This window comes from Juglans microcarpa x Juglans regia, chromosome 2D (assembly GCF_004785595.1).
Source record: "Juglans microcarpa x Juglans regia isolate MS1-56 chromosome 2D, Jm3101_v1.0, whole genome shotgun sequence".
Lineage (NCBI taxonomy): Eukaryota > Viridiplantae > Streptophyta > Magnoliopsida > Fagales > Juglandaceae > Juglans > Juglans microcarpa x Juglans regia.
Window position 1 is genome coordinate 38,847,404 of NC_054596.1, and position 19,561 is coordinate 38,866,964.

The following is a 19,561-nucleotide window of genomic DNA, read 5'->3' on the forward strand; positions in this document are numbered from 1 at the left end:
CAATGATTTCACTCTTATGAATAGTAAAATCTATTTCTGGTCTCTTTTTTTTCATTTTTTTTTCCTAATCAAGCAATATATATATTATAAAAAAAACCAGAATACAAATTGTTCAAGGTGGATCATTTCCACTATCAAGAAATAGAAAACATCTAGTTAGAATATCTAAAGGTATGCATCCAAAAATTAGGTTGGTTGTTGCCCATTGCGCTACTGAGTACGCACATCAATTTTGGGATCGATGAATTTTGGCTACTTTCCATTCCTGGTGATGTCTGAAGATTTGTTGAATGTCTTCAATAATGAGGGAGATTTGCCAATGCAGGGTCGAGCCTATGCTTTCAATGGCTATGATGATGGATTGGGCATCGCCTTCAATTATTGCCAGGAGTTGCTGATGTTGGGATGCCATTTTGGAGTGCTGCCGAAGCTTCGGCTATCAAGAGATTTATGGTTTGAATTTTTTCTGTACTAATCTCCAAGATTTCTCCATTATGGTCTCTGCATATTGATGTTGCTGTTAAGAATGAATCTCTAACTACGGCATCGAAGGAGAAGCTTTTAAAATTTTGTGGTGGAGGTTTCTAGACATCATCTTGATTTTTCTTCTTTCCTTCCCAAGCATGCTTGTATTCTTGGTAGATCTGGTTCAATCTATTTTTTGCTGTCTCTAAAGATAGAGAAGAGTGGTTATGGACTATGTCATTTCTTTGCCTCCAAATGAAATCCATGATAATCACCGCGAATAATTGGAAATTGTGCTTCTCTGTCTACCCTAGTCCCAATTTCTTTTCTGGGTGCAGAATCATCTTTATCCAATCTGATATGGACTGCATTGGCAGATTTGCAAGATTTAGTGGCCAAGAGCTTTGTTGCCATAATATCTGATTTATTGGACACTCTATGAAGAGATGTAGTGAGATTTCTTCTACCTGGTTACATAGTGGACATTCTTCAGATTCAAGTTGAGGGATGACTTTGTTTACTCTTGATTTGGTATGGAGGATGTTCCAAAGGAGTTTCCATAATAACAACTTGTAACGGTCATGCGTCTTTAAACTCTAAAGTGGTTTAAAGAGGGCCTGTAGGGGATTCAGTTGAGCTATATTTTGATTTCTTACAACTATGTGATAAGATGTTTTAACAGAGAATTTCTCAATATGGTTCGGGGACCATATTATCTTGTCTTGTCTCCAGGAGATTGTCGGCAAAGGTATCTTTAGGATTTCTGAGATGCTTTCTTGATCAAATAAATTTTGCATTTTTTATATATCCCAAGATCGTGGGTGGCCTGTGATTATGCTTGAGACTTCTAGAGAAGGGTGGATGTGGTTCATTTTGCGTATTGATTTTGGTTTGAAAATTTCCATAGAGGGAGGGAATCCACGATTCTGACCAGACATTAACTGAAATTCCATTATTAAATTGGTAGCAACGTCCTTGTTTGAGAAGGTCTATTGTCTGGAGAATTCCTTTCCATAAATTAGAATCAGGCGGTTTAGGTGTTACATTCCAAAAATCCAAATGCTTGAGGTATCTTGCCGAGAGGAGGGAGTGCCATAATCCATTCCGTCTTTCACTCATTTCTCATCCCGTCTTTGCTAATAAAGCTTGGTTCATATTTTCCATCAGTTTGAGACCATGTCCTCTTGACTTTTTTGGTTGGCATATTGATTTCCATGATTTTAAAGTGAAATTGTGGGTTTTATCTCTTGGAAATCCCCACCAAGAATTTTTGAAGCTGATGTCAAGGATCTTGCATACTGCTTTTGGTAGTAAAAAAGAATTCATATAATAAGATGGGATGGTGCTTGCAACTGTTCTAATCAACATTGTTCTCCCTGCTTGTGATAGTAACTTTAATTTCCATCCTTCCAATTATTTTTTTCACTTTAGCCATCATTTCTTTATGGTTCTCTTTTTTGTTCTTGCTAAAGGAAGTTGGAAGGCCCAAGTGTTTTATTCTCGCCGAAGAAGCTTTATATGGGAGCCATTGGTTGATGATTGATTTGGACACTGAACATGTATTTCTTGTGATGAAGATGAAGGATTTGCTCAAATTAATTTTTTGCCCTAACCATTGCTGATATTTTTCAAAACTTTGAGAGATTACTTTGGCATTTTTTTTCAATTGCTTTGGCAAAAATGAGAGTGTCATCCGCAAAGAGCAGGTGTGAAATAGGTGAGATGTTTTTGTTGATTCTTATTCCTTCAAGTGACCTTTGCACTTCAACTTTTAACAAAATTCTTGATAGTGCCTCTGTAATCAGTATAAAGAGAAAGTGCGAGATCGAGTCTCCTTGTCGTAGCCCTCTTTGTGCTTTGAAATACCCCCTTGGTGAGCCATTTTTTATGACTGAAAAGGTTGCAATTGTGACACATTCTTTTATAAGATTTATTCATCTTTAATTGTATCCCCATACTTTCATTACCATAAAGAGAAACTCCCATTCAACTAGATCAAAGCTTTTTTCATGTCAAGCTTGATGGTCATTAGTCATTTTTGTCCTGTTTTCTTTTTGAGTTGGTGGAATAATTCATGGGTGATTATGGTGTTTTCCTTTATATTGCGGCCCAGAATAAAAGCTGGTTGAAGAGAAGAGATTATGTTGGCTAGTATGGATTTGAATCGGTTTGCCAATATTTTTGTGATGATTTTGTAGATAACATTTGTGAGCCTGATTGGTCAGTATTGGCTTGGGGTACTTGGATTTTGAATTTTTGGGATGGGCGCTATGTTGGTGTGATTCATTTGCCTTAAGAGCTTTCCACTTCTGAAAAAATTTTGAACAGCTTCGTTGACCTTTTTTTTATGATGCTCCAATAGTGTCTATAAAGGAGTGTTGTCATTCCATCTAGACTTGGTGCTTTGTGGTTTAGGATTTGTTTTAGAGCCCCAAAAATTTCCTCTTCACTTAGCACCGCATTGAGTAATTCATTATCTTGATCCGAAATTTGCTTCTCAAAAAGATTGTTTAAGTGTTCCGGAATTTGCGGATAGGATGAAGTGTATATTGTTCTAAAGTAATGAATAAAAGAGGATTCAATAACAATTGGGTCCATGGACCAGTGACTTGGTCCCGATTTGATGGAGTCTATCGCATTGCTTCTTCTCTGGAATGTTATTGAAAGGTGGAAAAATTCTGTGTTGAGATCCGAGGATGTGAGCCAAGCAATTCTTGATTTTTGTCATCATAATATTTCTTCATTTCCCTTTTGCTTTTGGAGGCCGTGGGAGCTTCTCTTTTTCTTGGTTGTAAGAAGTCATGGGGCAGCTTTGGACTTCAAATAACTCTTTTTCAATTTCCTTTATATTGTTATGAATTCGCCCAAAATGGTTTTTATTCCATAGCTTGAGAGCCTCCTTTGCTGATTTTATTTTTTTGCATAGCACGTAGGCCGGATTGCCTAGGTAGTTTTTGCTCCATGCTTCTTTGATGATGTTGTGGCTGAGTGGCTCATGAATCCAAAATTCTTCAAATTTAAAAGATAAGGCTCTTCGATGTTTAGCTTTTGTGTGTAGTACAAGTGGATGGTGATCTGAGACTGATGGAGCTAAGTATTGTAGTGTAGCATGAGAAAAAAATTACCTCCATTTTTTATTAGCAATTGGTTGGTCTAATCTCTCTTTTATAAGTGTCATTCTATGCCTGTTGTTCGACCATGTGAATTTTGGACCTGTGTATACTATGTCAATGAGTCCATTTTTTTTTTTCCATTAGAGATTTTAGTCCTCCATTTTGATCAAAGGGGATCGGGCACCCACCATGTTTCTCTGATTGATTTAGGAGATCATTAAAATTGCCCATGCATATCCAAGGCCCTAGAAATGCTTGGTGTGACGTCTCGACTCCCACGTACATAAATGCGGGAATCGTGACGTCGGGATGATGACAACACGGGTCATGCATCCCAACGATAAGTGCTCAAGTATGTGCAATATGTAAGAAATGCACAACAAAAGTCGCAGCGGTTAATTAAAAGTTAAACAACTAAGTACCATAAATTTAAATATAGGTATTCAAAATAAATTACCTTTAAAAAGTTATACAGTTATCTAATATAAATATAATACAAACTAAGTACATAGCCAAAAAGTGAGAGACAAAGCCCAATACACGAGCAAGTGATCCCGAATCACTTCTCCGGCGGAGCCGAATCCTCAGGCTTTTCGTCCTCATCTGCATCAAAATCTGCGATATCATAAAACGGTACCGCATGGTGTCGAATACCGTGAGATTATGAATCTCAGCAAGTAATCAACCAAACAACCCAAGAGATAAAAATGCATTAATTCAACCAACAAACATGAGTACATGACAAAACACAATTGTGACCCAAAATCTCATTTTTTCCGAAAATGATTATTTTACAACGCATGCCAAAAACCCCATTTGACCAAAAACACGCCATGCATAATATCCGTCATTTTTCCAGAAAATGTGCTCGTAACCATTAAATTATAAACTAACAACATAATCATTTATCGGACACTGTAGGCGGGAATCACAGGCGGGACTCTACCACCATCTCTGCTTACCATCATCCCTACTGCATGCACCGTAGGCGGGATTCACAAGCGGGACTAAACCATCATTCCTGCTTACCACCATCCCTACCGCGTGCACCGTAGGGGGGGAATTACAAGCGGGACTATACCACCATCCCTGCTTACCACCATCCCTACAGTTCATTTTCACACAAGAGGTACTTATCAGAGCACTATATGCGGGAATCACAGGCGAGACTCTACCACCATCCCTACTGCATGCACCTTAGGCGGGAATCGTAGGCGGGACTATACCACCATCCATGCTTACCACCATCCCTACAGTCTCTTTTCCTTTCTCTCAAACCAATCAATCCAATCATTTCAAACATACTCAAAATCATTTCAAACATAAAAACCCAATATTTCAAGTATACACATGAACATATATGCAATTATGCAAAAATCCAATTTTCATCTATAGACATGAACATGCGTGTAAATGCATTGTATATGACACAACACAAATATTCAACAACCAGCAAATCACAACATAGTCCAATCATATAAATAACTTCATCCTCCAATCCAACCGACCCCTTGCTCCTCAGACTCAGTCCGGCACAACCAACCAGTTCACAATAAATATGAGTTAGTGCAAAAATACATTTAAATCTCAAAAGTTATTTGGAAAAATACTTACAGTGCTATAATATAATTTTTGAAGGATCACGGAGGTTCTTGAAGTGGCGGCATAGCAACGTAACAGTGCAAAATGCACTATGGCCGTGAGTCTTAAAATGCTAGATTTTGAACGGGGGCAAACGAAAACTTGAGATTACTAGGGAATGGCTTAGGGATGTTGGTGAAGCTAATGGTGGTGGTGGTTGGCCGTGGGTGGCGGCGTAGTGGGCGGTTGAAGTCCAAAAAGCTCAAAACAAAAATGAGGATGGATGGGTTTTACCGGTGGAGGATCGGGGTTGAGGATGGGTGGGTTAGGTAGCTGGGGAGTAGCCGGTGATGTGGTGAAGAGGTGGTGGCCAATGGCAGCGTGCGAGCACAAGGAGTGCCGCGAATTGAAACCGTGTGTGGGGACTCAAAGCGGCGTGAGAGGGGCTGGGAACCGAAGGGGGTGGTCGCCGGCTAGAGGAGAGAGGTTGGGAGGGGCGGTGATGACCACGACGGCGCACGGCGGCACAGGGTGGAGGACCACGCACAGACGGGGAGAGAGAGAGGGATTTGCATGCGGGTGAAGAGAGAGAGGGGAGAAAAAAAAAAGAAGAAGAAAAGAAAAAGAGGAAAGAAAAAAGAAAAAGTGAAGGAAAAAAATGAGGTACAATCCTCACATCTTGGGTCACAAAAATGATCCAACTTAAATAATTTCAAAACAACGAGTTAAATAAAATAGTTTAAACGTTGTGACTAAATAAAAATAAAAGAATTAAATCCAACAATAAACTAATTTAAAATAAGGAGCAATTTAAATAATGAACAATAATTAATAACAATAAAACACATTAAATTAACAGTTAAAAATCTTAAAATAATATAACGTAAATCATCTAAAATTTAAAATAAGAAAGCCCATAATCTTAATAAATGCAATAATTTACCTAGTCAAAATATACGCAAATACGGGGTATCACATCCTAGTGGTTAATCTTTTTAGTTACTTTTAGTACTTGTCCAATCCATTTCTAGTGAAGAAAATAACATTCTGTTTTTGGCAGTGAGCATTATAACAAGATCAAAAGGAAAGGTACAACTAACATTGAGCGTAGGCACCAGGCTCAATTTCTCGGGTGGTTTAGGAATAGCGTAAGTATTTTCAACATAATTTTTGTGGTTTGCATAAAAATTCTCATGCATGGTAGTTTGTGGGCGTAATAATTAAAGATATTACGAGTGCATCTTCAACTTATATATATATATATATACACTAATTGTAGTTGCGTTTGACTTACTTATTAGATTTGAGAGTTGCATATGATGAATCCAGCTGAAGTTACTGATGAAATCTATGCACTCGCATGTGGTCCTGACAAGTGGGTTGCATCGTATGCTGGATGTATAATGAATGGAATTAGGTTTCATACAAAGGGGCGTGAGATACATCATCAAATGCAAAACAGCGGTGTAGTTGTCTGTGGAGAACATCAATCAAAGCCAGTTGACTTCTATGGGGTGTTGAATGATATTTTAGAATTGCGTTATATGGGGTAGCGTAAGGTATATTTGTTTCAATATGATTGGTGGGACATTGGCGATAAAAAAATGGGGATACGTGTTGGCGACCACTTGACGAGTTTGAATACTTCTAGAACATGGTATAAAAATGAGCCTTTTGCTCTTGCATGCCAAGCACAACAGGTGTTTTACTTAAAATATATTAGTTTGGCGGGTAGTTGGTATGTGGTGCATAAGATAACTAATAGGAATGTGTACAACATTCCTTTAGTTCCCTTGGTTGACAGTGATGCTAATCAGGAAGATGAAACTAATATCAGAACCATGTCGTATGTTAATTGTAGTGACCCAGACTTGTTGAATCCATTGCATAGATTAGATGAAGAACCTTTGGTCATTGACCCTTTAACCATATTAGAACATCAAAGATCTGAACAAACTGACCAAGAGGCCTTTGTTGACGATGATAGCTTTGAAGACGAATTGGGAACTGACCACATAAATGACCATAGTGGTGGTAGCGAGGAAGACAATAATCTTGACGATGATGCTACCTCAGATTCAAATTATGGTATGGGCAAGTGCAGATTCTGGGATTTTATTACTTCCATTTCGATGGTTTTATATGTGCTTAATCTTACTTTGTGTATATATGAGTACTTTTGGCAGAATGAACATTACGGTCATATCAACCACATAAGCTGGATTCAATGTGCATTGAAGATATTAGTTTGACATCAACATTGGCTACTAAATAACAAGGTAATGTCTATTAGTTTTTTCCCACCAAAAGACTGGCAAACCAACTGGTATGTGCAAAAACACTATTGTAACATGATATAATCATTTCTATACAACTCATAAATATATACCGGCCTGAATATATGTTATACTACATAAATTCATAACAAGGTAAGAATAGATGCATGAATCTACATAAAGACTCAAAGGCATTACTCTTATAAGCAAATGAATCTGTTGGTGGCAGCATGATTTATAACAAGGTTCATGAGCTGGCTACTAAGATGGTTTGTATGTTCCAGGGTGTGAATGTAATCTCCCATATTTTCTTATTTTTTCTAAGTCTGTCCAATTAAGTAATGGTAGATAGTTGACTTTTGTGGTGAGTATAATAGGTTGGATAAATTTCTGCTATTTCTATTCACTATTAGTATCACTTTCAACGTAATTTGATGTGAATCTCATAGAATTAAGATGGTTTGACAGGTCGAAAGGAGTTCCACAAATCATAAATTCCTCGTCACAGCAGGTTACTACATCTCCCCTACATGCATGTCACAGCAGGTTAAATACTGACATCTGAATGGGGTATTCATCAGTCTGTTGAACATCCCTATCAATTATTTTTAAGTAAGGACCTAATGCATTAACATTAGGTATGTGATGACAAGCCAATGAAATTAAGAAATAAAAATGGGCTCATCAACATTGGCATGTGAATTATTTATTAATTTGTTGGGTTTAAGCCTATTTAAAGCCTTGAGATGCAATATTTCAATTAAAAAACCCCCATGGAATTGGCTACATGATGTTAAATAATGGAGAATTGAGTTTGTTGTTGTCGTCTTCCCAAGGAAGTGCAATATGGGAGTGTTGTTGCTGTTGAGTGTGGGGCCATTGCTCGGTGTTTGAGTAAAATGGAAGTCTCCAATACGTTCATACAAGTGCAACTTTTATGACTTATTCATAAAATCACTTCAATTCTGATGTTAAACCGGCCACCTAGAGGGGGGCTTAAAGGCAGAATAAAATCAATAATCAACACTTGTATACAACTTTCTTTTACAAAGGTATTCACAAGACTATGCAAACTAACTCAAATTTAAATTAACATTATTATTTGTTTTTATACTTCAATTCTCCATTTGCTTATAGAGCCACCCATATTAAAAATACAAAAGTCCTATTATTCCCGTTGGTGGCTCTAGCTAGCCTGGTGGCCATATATGGGGAGTTTGCATGTTTATTTTTCCAATTTTTTCTTTTTTAACATGGTATAAGGATGTGTTACGTTCCAATATTGTAAACTTATTTTTTTTAACAAATATAACAAAATGTTAGAAATTCTTTGTTGAAAAAAAAAATTGCACTAATAGCTTGCTACAACAATGGCTGTAGGACATAGAAGATAAAAATAAGATAGAGACAGGGGCGGGAAAGACAAATTCAGGCGGGCAGAAGAGGAAAGATAATCAGAAAAAAAGCAAAAAAAAAAAAATATGTACTCTAATAATTCTACCAGCTTTCCAATCACTTTACACAGTGGTTAAGCTAACCACCCCGAGTTCTTATCACACGAGGAGACCACTCACTTTGGTCAAATAAGAATAGAGTGGACAAAGTCTAGAAGTTGAAGGAGACCCAGGCATCTAGGAATTTCTGGAACCTCATACATTCCAAAAGTGAAGCAAGCTGATTTCCAGTGTCTACCAAAGACCCAGGATCACACTACTGCCAGTAATAAGAAGAGCTTGGGTTTGACATTTCTCTCTTTGTTCTGACTCTCTCTCTCTCAAAAGATTTTTCTACTTTGTTCATAACACTTGTTGTAATGTATTATTAAGGGAGATTATTCATATATTGTCACAGCCAACACTTGCTGGAGTTGCATTCTAGTTTGAGTGGCTAAGTCTCATATTAAAATTAAAGTTCATGCAAGATGGAGTGATGAGTTTATTTCATATCACGTATTTAATTATTTCTCACATGCATACATGCATGTTTGTTAGAGAAGGAGGCAAAATTATAGTGTCTTGTTCTGTATTGATTGGGATGTACGATGGTTTTTCCTATAAGTTTTTTTTACCTAGCACTCACATGATGCAATTCCTCTTACCCATGTACAGGATGTTGTTGACTTAACTGGTGTGTAACATTAACTTTTAGCAACTCATTTAAATTAAGTCTTATTTGTTGTTGCAGTCCATTAGTGTAAAATGGAAAATTGATAGTGTGGTATCAATTTGGCATGAATGATATAATGCTGGAACTTCATTTTCATGTCTAAAAGACTTTTCATTTATACGAGTATTATGCAGTTTCACTAAACGTAGATTTATCCAAGATTCATATATGTTTTAGGCATAGCCAAAAAAATTGTAAAGCATGCATCTTTGCTATGTTTTCGTATCTAATGTTGGGTGAGAGACCTGGAATTGTTCAAAGAAAACAGGGGAATAAACTAATAACTCGTGTTTCCTCCTTATCATAAGTACTGTAGGACTACTATTGCATGTATTGACAATGGTGAGATGGGTAAGAGGAAGACTCCATGGACGAGGTGGACATCGTGGCTGGCACGTATCAGCAGCTAGAGTCTCGATGTTATGTCATGGGCCTCCACTAGTGCGCGATGTAGAAGATACGGAGGGAGTTGAATCATCAGATGATTCAACTCAACCACCAAATGTGGGTGTAGATGAGGCCACAGAAGATGCTAATGATGCTCCTAGGACTGTGGCCACTGCACGCAAGTTGCAAGATTGACCCTTTTGAGAATAGTAATGTTTATTACACTTCTACACTTGATCAAGAGAGGTCTAATAGAATTGCGAATGATGTTTTATCAGATTCTACAGATTTGCCAACTAAAAAACGTAGTCGGGGACCAGCAAAAGACATGCTCTTTGAACCCCTTCGAAAAATTGGGAAGATACATTTGAATATTAAGGATGGACAAAGAGGACCATCGTGCGAGAATTACAACATATTTTCTGGACGAGTGACAACGATTGTGAGACTTCATGCAAACATGCGCCATGCAAGCTGGAAAAAAGTAGGAAAAGAGGAGAATGATGAGCTCATAGACCGTGTTCGAGTAAATCATTTTATTACTCGTTTTGTTTGAAACACAATTTTACTACTGCAAACACCAAGTCTTGAGAGAAATGCAGTTTTCACTAATATATTTATTTCATAGGCTGACTTTATATTGGATTGGACACAAAGTTTCCATCGTGAGTGTGTCACAAATGCACTTGCTCGAAAATACAATGCATTCCACTACTTACTACGCAAGCAATACCTGGAGTATGCAACACACGAAGCAGCACTTTCTGGTGGGACAACCTGGGTGGAGAAGCTCGTATGGGAACACTTATGTGCAATGTGGTCAAGTGAAGGCTTCAAGGTAAAAATCCATGTATATTAAGTTATTTCTTTGTTAAAACATAATGGTATACATATCATTTTTTATTACTAGTGCAGTAGAGATCATTTTATAGAATGATGAAATAATGTTTCAAAATTAAATATCAGAAAATGTCAAAGAGAAATAGAAAGAATAGGCGAAAACAGCAAATCAACCATACAGGGGCAGGAAGCCTTTCATTAGGATTATGGAGGAAATGGTAAGTCTTAGTTAGTACATTCATCTATAAAAAAAAAAAAAAGTTATTTCTATTATGTGATTGGAGTACCTAACCTAATCTTTGATGATAAAGAATGAACAAGCCTCGAATTTGGTAGCTTTTTATAAAGAAGTGCATTGGTCAAGAGAGAAAGGTAGATTTATCACCGACACTGCAGAAAACAATTACGTAAGTGGTTAAATCATCTTGATGCTTTTAAATTAAAACTTCTTAATCAAAACTAATGGTTTTCATTATCTATGGATGTAGAATCTGATGCTTGAGCGGTTGAAGGAGACCGAGATGGATGGTGACATGGATGGAGCAGCTAATGCGGCGTTCAAGGAGGTTTTAGGACATCGATCAAGTTATGCAACGGGACTAGGCCACTCTGTCATACCTGACCCATCTCCTTCATTGCGGAACAATAGGAATTATCAACGTATTGTTGAGGAGAACGAGGAGAACGAGAATGATGCAAACTTGTACAAGAACCAGTTAGAGGCACTGAGATCTGATTTACTAGAATTCAAGAACCAATTTAAAGACTATGAGAAATTGATGAACACTCGCATGAAAGATTTGGAGTCTCAAAGGGAGTCTCATAACGAGACTCCCATTGATGCTTAGGCATCTTGGGTAGTGCAGAAATCATTCCTGCTTTTGCTTTTTTCAATTGGTCTTGAAGGTTGATCAGCCAGTTGATGGGGATGATGGTATCTAGAAAAACTTTTGTTGAGCAACTTAGGATGTGGCTTGGTTGGAAGTGATAGGAAGGGATAAAGCACATGCATTTTGACAACATGTGCATATTACTCATTTGCATTCCTGGTCTGTGTGTTGCATAATTAATTATCATATTATCTGCTTTATGTCATACCATGCATATAGATGGATAAAAGTGAATATTCGCAAATAATGTGTACAAACGGTAGCAGATTTTTTTTTGGATATTTAAGACAGCTGATGGTATTGCATATTTTTTGCCAATGGATATTTAAGATAGCATATAATGTTGCAGATTTTTTTGCCATTGGATAATTAAGCTATAGCATAAAAAGGTAGTAGATTTTTTGGCATTGGATATTTTGGATAGCATATAATGTTGCAAATTCTTTTACATAGTGGATATTTAAGCTAGGATGATATTGCATGAATCTAGAAACTATCATTAAGGGTAGAAAGTTACTCATGAGCTATCTCTACCTAGAGTCATTCCAGTCTGATATCCTCCACATTTATTAATAACATGATAGTAATAGAAAAGCTTATCTTGTTATTTTTATGTAGCAGGTCTCAATCAATTAGCAAGGGGACTGAAAGTTGCAACTATTTTAAAGACACAATGCTGCCTGAGAGACTAAAGTGATTTGGAGGAAAGGTGTTTTTCAGCCAAGACCACAGCTCATGCTTTGGACGTGTAAATCAAGTCCTTTAACATGCAGCTCTTGAATCTAGATGTATGAACTGCTTCTGCAAGTTGCCATATTGTTGGAAATTCCTATTTTGCTATGTCTACTATATTGGCTGATTGTGAAGTTGGCATTTTCTGTGGATCATGTTTAATGAAAACAGAAGAAATATATAACAATATATGTGTGCATATATGGAATTGCTTTAGCTAGGTTTGGAGTTGATAGAGTTTATATCAATTCAATTTTTTTGAAGATGGCATTTCTATAGCAGTGTTATCAACAAAGTATATTCAGATTGTGTGAACATTAATCTAACTTTTTTCGTTAGTAGTGCTCCATTATGTCATATTGATCATTAATTATAACAATGGTAAAGATCTATAAAAATCATTGGAAAAATGATGGCCAAAGACCATTACAGGTAGCAAATATGGGTATCAAATTTGACTAATAGGTAATGAGTAGTAAATATTTCTCCCTCAAATGCAATCGACGCGAATGTGATATATATATATATATATATATATATATCTAGCTCATGGAGTGTTCTATTACCCACAATGTATCCTTGCAGAAAAATATGTTTCAGTGGCAACATTTTAGACCTGCATGCAGCTTGATTAGTGTACTATAGTGTTGGGCAACTTTTTTTTTATGACAAGTTTTTGTGGAAATTGACTTTTAGCAACAGGGTCAACTCCTCAATAAAACTACTTTTGGACGAAACCTATCGTCATCTGATCTTTGGTGATGATGTATCTCTGTGGAAATTGATTTTTAGCAGTATCAAAAATTGCCAAAAAAGGTATTAAATCAGTTGTTCTTTGTCGTGAAACATTATTTTTTATGAAGCATATTTGTGAAAAATTTTGTTTTAGCAGCAGTTCCAAATCGACAATAAAAGTATTTTCAACAGAACTTTTTGTCAATAGAAACTTTTGTTGGTGATGTTTGTTGACGTAATTCTCTAAAAGCAGCGGTATCAAATTGTTAATAAAACTTAGTTACCAATGATACTTCTCGTCGATAAACTCCTATTTTGATGATGTCTCTTTGTGGGAGAACACCTTATCTGGCGACGAATGCTATCAATAGTAATCTATTGCGGCGATTACTATTTGTAAGAGAAAGGAAATAGTGACAGAATTTTGTGATGAAAAAGATATATTTGTGGCAACATATCTGCGCGACAATTAAGTTTAGTGTGCGATCTTGAATGATCAACTTGACATATTTCTGTCGAGTTTTTTTCATATTACCAACAACTGGAGTTGCGGGAATAAGTAGATATTTACCACGAAGTGTACTTTTGCCGATTTTTATATTAAATATGCGTTTTATTATCTGCAAACGTGCGGCGACTTCATTTTGTCACTTTCAATTTATTACGGCAGTTTTTCCTGCTTATTGCGGCAAAAATCCTCGCGGCAAAAGACCATATATGTTGTAGTGCTCGATCCATTGGGTTCATCAACAAGTCGAATTCGGACCTAAACCATCACTTTGCACGCTGTCCACTTACATGCATGGAATGCTTGAATCAATTCAGCCCAGCCCATTTTCTATCCATATAACCGTCAAGATCAGCTCGCACGTACGTACAAGTAAAAACATGAAGAAGGGGTTTTGTCTACTTAAATGTCAAGAAGTTGACTGATCTCTGAATCGTGTCCTTTAGAATTTTGATCAGAATAATATATATTTTATCATTTTATGCCCATACAGAGACACAGACACTGGACAAAACCAAGAGGTAGGAGGCCGGCTTGCTTGTGGGGTAGCAAAAGCACTTGGACGGCGTCCTTGGGCATATAATTAATGCATGTGGGTCATAACCTAATTTGTAACCAAAGCTTATGTAACCCACCACAAAGAAAGGTCATGTGGTACTGAAAATGCTGTTTGAGATCATGAACGTATGTTCCAGATTCCAATTTTCGTCTAACCTTTCTCAATCAGTGCATCACCTTTTCTTAACCAAAACCTACTTAAAGATAATAGTACTTTCAATCAGCCCTAGGACCTTCCACCGATCAACGTGGGATAGACATAATCCCTACCCTTATCAAGAAGCAGTGATGTGTCCTCATGACTTATATGCATGGTACTGAGGGTCACTTCAAGTTGTATATATGGCTTAGCCTATTTGCCTCTAATAAGGGCAAGTTCTTATGACAAAGTTAAGTAGCTAGTGAGTTGGAACATCTATAGATCAAGGAAAGGCTTCCTTATTTTAATTCCTAGCTGCTAGCTTTCTTTTTTCAGCATTGCACGCTAGCTCTTTATAAATTCCCTGTTGAATAGTATACGTACTTGGGAATACTGATTAGAAAAATGGTTAGTGTTGAAAAGCTAGCTTTCATTTTTAATTTGGTCATGGCATGAGTTGGGAACGCTTCCCTCTTCTTCAGTCTTTTCTATTTAATGAAACACTTTTCTAAAATATTTCTCCATCTCATAGGAGGGGAAGATGACTTGGACGGTCGCTGATGCTGTGGACTACTATGGTTTTCCTGCTGATAGATCTAAAACTGGCGGTTGGGTACCTGCTGCTCTTATTCTAGGTTTGTTTTCTTCCTCTTAATCTGCCACCTTTTTGTCTTCTTCTTTTTAGTTAAAACAGGTAGATGTAAGGCGTCCGTGTATATGTCCTGTAGTGAGTTTAGGCCTTTTTTCCTTGGTTGGTTGTTCTGCTTTCCACTTGTGTTTTTTCTTTGAGTTTAGTGTCCTTCTATTCAAGATTTTCCTCGGCCACAATTGAGGCCGCTTTTAATAAACTCCGGAGGTTCTGCTAAAAAAAGAAAACAGGTAGATGTAGTGATAACTCATGCAAGAAGAATGAAGGTCTCCTCCATTAATTATTGCATTAAAAAAACTTAGAATTTCTAGACATTGCTTCGTGTAGTGGAGTGCCTAGTTACGTTATACCCATTGATTCAAAGCTGAATTTACGTCCATTAATTACATTGAGCACACATTTAATGCATTTCCTGAGCTTTTATCAACAAAACTTATATGCAACCGATCGAAGGTACATTTCTCAGAGAGAGAGAGAGAGAGAGAGAGAGAGAGAGAGAGAGAGAGAGAGAGAGAGAGTTGAATTCTACTAGCTAGCTTTTTGTTTGTTGTACAATTACAGTACATCAAACTCGGATTAATGTTTGTTTTCTTGTTACTACGATTAGAAAAGAGTTTTTTTTTTTTTTTTTTTTTTTTTTTTGGGCTATATTGATCTTACCTTGCTTAGCTAATAGTTATTATACGACAAGTAGTAGTACTGCTGATGATGTGAAATACTTTTATTATTGCTAGCTAGTAGCAGACTTATAAGGTAATGGCCGGCAGTATTAGAATTATAGAGTTAACTAATGAAAATAGAGAAATATGTTGGCCAAAAGAATTTTACAAAAGTAAATCTATAAATTGATGTGATTTGATGTGGTACATGATTAGATTATAAAATTAATTTTATTATAAAGTACTAAATCCAACGTTTCACAAATATATACAAATAATATATATATATATATATATATATATATATTTATAAGACGTGACTGGTATAGATCAGAAATTGAGCCACAGCCTTTTAAGCTCTCAAGATTTGTGAGTTAATGGATTCAAGATTAATATATATGATCAATATATATATATATATGAAGTAATTATTTCTGCTTAATCTCGATCTCTATTGTTAATTAAATATAAAGAAAGTACTAAGCGAATTAAGAGAACTCTAAGAGCATCCTCAATAGATTAGCTAAAAGTTAAATCTATTAAGTATTTAACTATTAGAGAGCAAAATATGCTCACAATAGATTAGCTAAATTCAAAATATCTACAGTGACTTTGAAAAATTTTTTCAAATTTGAAGGTTATTGTACATACATCAAATACATATTTTATTAATTATTTCTCTCTCCCTTTCTTTCTATCACATATTTTATCACAATTGGTATATTAATTTGAGTTAGTGATATATTAATTTAATAAGAATATGATTATTAATTAATATATAATAGGTAGAACAGTAAAAAATGATAAAATTAAATAAATTAATAATTAAAAAAATTAAATATTTTTGAAATTATTAGTTATTCATTACTATATAATGAATAAATGGATAATCCAATGTGGAGATTTGATGTGAATAATCAAAACTAAATTCATCTTATATTATTTTATTGTTATATAATGAAAAAATAGTTATTCCAATGTGGAGATTTATGTGATTAATGGAATAGTCAAAAGTTAAATTTCTCTTATATTCATAAAAAAATGTTATTTAACTTTGACTAATACATTAAGAGTGCTCTAATCAGTTTGAAAAGCAATTCATACTCACATGAAAAAGATAATATTTAACCAGGCCAGCATGAGTTGCATGGAGTCCTGATCACAATTCTCACATGCATGCGTTGACGATTAATCTTTTAAAATTTATATATATGTTAATTTGGAAGTTTTACTGTTTTAACTTACAGTTATTGAAGTTTGTGAGAGGCTTTCAACAATGGGAATAGCAGTTAACCTAGTGACCTACTTGATTGGAACAATGCATCTGCCTAGTTCAACTTCCGCCAATATAGTTACAGACTTTCTGGGTACATCCTTTCTTCTGTGTTTGCTTGGAGGCTTTCTTGCTGATTCTTTCCTAGGCAGATACAAGACCATCGCCATCTTTGCTGCAATACAAGCTCTGGTACGTAAGTTTATGTACGTATAACAATATGAAGTATCATATCTATATATTCGATTGCACTAGTACTGATTTATATTTCTGTTCTTAGTTTCCTCATCATTAATTGCCAGCTCCAAGTTTCAAGATCATAATTAATCCGCGCGTGTACGTGTGCCTATGTCTATTTTTTCTTGATCATGTTTGTGATGATGATTTAGGGCACTGGTGCTTTAGCAATTTCCACAAAACTACCGCAATTACGCCCACCAACCTGCGGTGCAACTGCCACAGATTGCAAACAAGCCAACGGATTCCAAATGGGAATTCTCTACGTTTCTTTGTATCTAATCGCAATAGGGACTGGTGGCCTTAAGTCGAGTGTATCAGGATTTGGAACGGATCAATTCGACGAGAAAGATGAGAAAGAGAAAGCTCAGATGGCATACTTCTTCAATAGGTTCTTCTTTTTCATTAGCTTTGGAACTTTAACTGCTGTCACTTTGCTTGTCTATTTACAAGATGAAGTGGGTCGAAGCTGGGCATATGGGATTTGTTCTGTTTCCATGTGCATAGCCATCATGGTGTTCTTATCTGGGACTAAAAGATATAGGTACAAGAAAAGCATGGGAAGCCCATAGTTCACATTTTCCAAGTTATTGTGGCAGCTACTAGGAAAAGGAATATGGACCTCCATTTTAATGCTGGCTCATTATATGAGGATACTCCGGAGAACTCAAGAATTAATCACACGAATCAGTTCTGGTAAGTTCTTTTTCTTATATTTTTTTCTCGTGCATGCTCCCTATGTCTAAAGTTCAAACCCATGCAAGTTAAAATCAATGATTTAATTAAGCATAGTGCAATATAAGTACATGTTGTGCTTGCACGTACAGTTTCCGAAACATAAAAAGATATTTGGTCACTAGCTAGCTTATGAAACAAGAAAATTATTTATACGAGTGATGTTATAAATTTTTTGGATTTCCACCATGACTATTTCTCTCTCTCTTCCTTAAATTTGATTTCATTCTAGTTTCCTGGACAAAGCATCCAATATTGCAGCCGATGGTGACTTTGAGAAGAGTGCTTCTGGTGCTGCTCCAAACCTCTGGAAGCTATGCTCAGTGACAAGAGTGGAGGAGGTGAAGATGATGATAAGACTGTTACCAATATGGGCCACAACCATCATATTCTGGACTTCATATGCACAGATGATCACCTTCTCTGTAGAGCAAGCATCGACCATGAAGAGATCCCTTGGGAATTTTCAAATTCCTGCTGGCTCCCTTACTGTTTTCTTCGTAGTTGCCGTTATGATCACTTTGGCCGTTAATGACCGCCTCATCATGCCTCTTTGGAAGAAATGGAAAGGGAAAGCGGGTATATATTAATATATTATTATTCGTTCATGATATACTTTATAGATCAAGAATCTGCACATGAGAGGCAAATCATCTGTATGATCAATGATTCATAACTAGCTCTCTTCATTAACAGGTTTTACAAATCTCCAGAGAATTGCAATCGGGCTTGTCATGTCAACTAGTGGAATGGCAGCTGCAGCCCTATGCGAGAGAAAACGATTGTCAGTAGCAAAAGCTACGGGTGACAGTACAGCAGCTACATTGCCTATAAGCGTCTTTTTCTTAATCCCACAATTCTTCTTGGTGGGTTCTGGGGAAGCATTCATATACACAGGCCAACTAGATTTTTTCATAACGGGTTCACCCAAAGGCATGAAAACCATGAGCACCGGTCTCTTCCTGACAACCTTATCTCTAGGTTTCTTTGTCAGTAGTTTCTTGGTCTCGATCGTGAAGAGGGTGACAGGAAGTAAGGATGGTGAAGGATGGCTGGCAGATGATATCAATCATGGGAGGCTTGATTGTTTCTATGGACTTTTGGCAGTACTCGGCTCCATAAATTTTGTAGTATATCTGGTTTGTGCAGCTTGCTGGTACAGGCCAACGAAAACCAAGTGTGCTGATCTGCATGAGATGGGGATCAGTACTAATACTAGTGCTGCTGTTAATGGATCCTCCATTGAGGAGAATTGCTAATTAAGTACCGATCGAGCCGTTAGGGTTAAGCATTTTATGGCTCTTTGTTTCATATATAGTTGGGATTGTACAAAAGGAATATATAATATCGGTTTGAGTTTGGTTTTCTTTTCCCTTTGATATAATGTAATCATGATGTTCATAATTAATGGAGTGGCTTGAGATGTTATGATCTTCTACCCCCATAATCTTGGTTTTCTTTCGCCCCGGCCAGGCCATGCCCAAACTAGCTAGGAGCTTCTTATTTTTTAATCGATTTCTTAATTATGTGTGAATCTATATATATTGGTGATGGTATTAAAAAAGAAATTAAATGATCACTGGTATAGAAAATTAAATTGGCTCTCTCTCTCTCTCTC

At 36.4% G+C, this 19,561-nt stretch overlaps 2 protein-coding genes across 2 annotated transcripts; both read left to right on the top strand.

Moving 5' to 3' along the window:
* Positions 1-10,329: 10,329 nt before the first annotated feature.
* Positions 10,330-11,758, top strand: LOC121250463. The gene is made up of 5 exons (XM_041149591.1): positions 10,330-10,514; positions 10,617-10,826; positions 10,955-11,046; positions 11,140-11,235; positions 11,317-11,758. The coding sequence occupies exons 3-5, from the start codon at positions 11,035-11,037 to the stop codon at positions 11,674-11,676; spliced, it is 468 nt and encodes a 155-aa protein (XP_041005525.1). The 5' UTR covers positions 10,330-10,514; positions 10,617-10,826; positions 10,955-11,034; the 3' UTR covers positions 11,677-11,758.
* A 2,965-nt stretch (positions 11,759-14,723) lies between these two features.
* On the top strand, positions 14,724-19,289 carry LOC121248546 (protein NRT1/ PTR FAMILY 6.2-like). The gene is given in 7 exon segments (XM_041147027.1): positions 14,724-14,798; positions 14,923-15,025; positions 16,946-17,163; positions 17,361-17,775; positions 17,778-17,904; positions 18,176-18,522; positions 18,640-19,289. Coding segments are annotated over 7 exon segments (1,776 nt in total). The 5' UTR covers positions 14,724-14,795; the 3' UTR covers positions 19,203-19,289.
* Positions 19,290-19,561: the final 272 nt, after the last annotated feature.

Coding starts and splice junctions, on each gene's coding strand:
- LOC121250463 (XM_041149591.1), top strand. Junction 11,236..11,316: donor ACACTGCAGAAAACAATTAC/GTAAGTGGTTAA, acceptor CTATGGATGTAG/AATCTGATGCTTGAGCGGTT.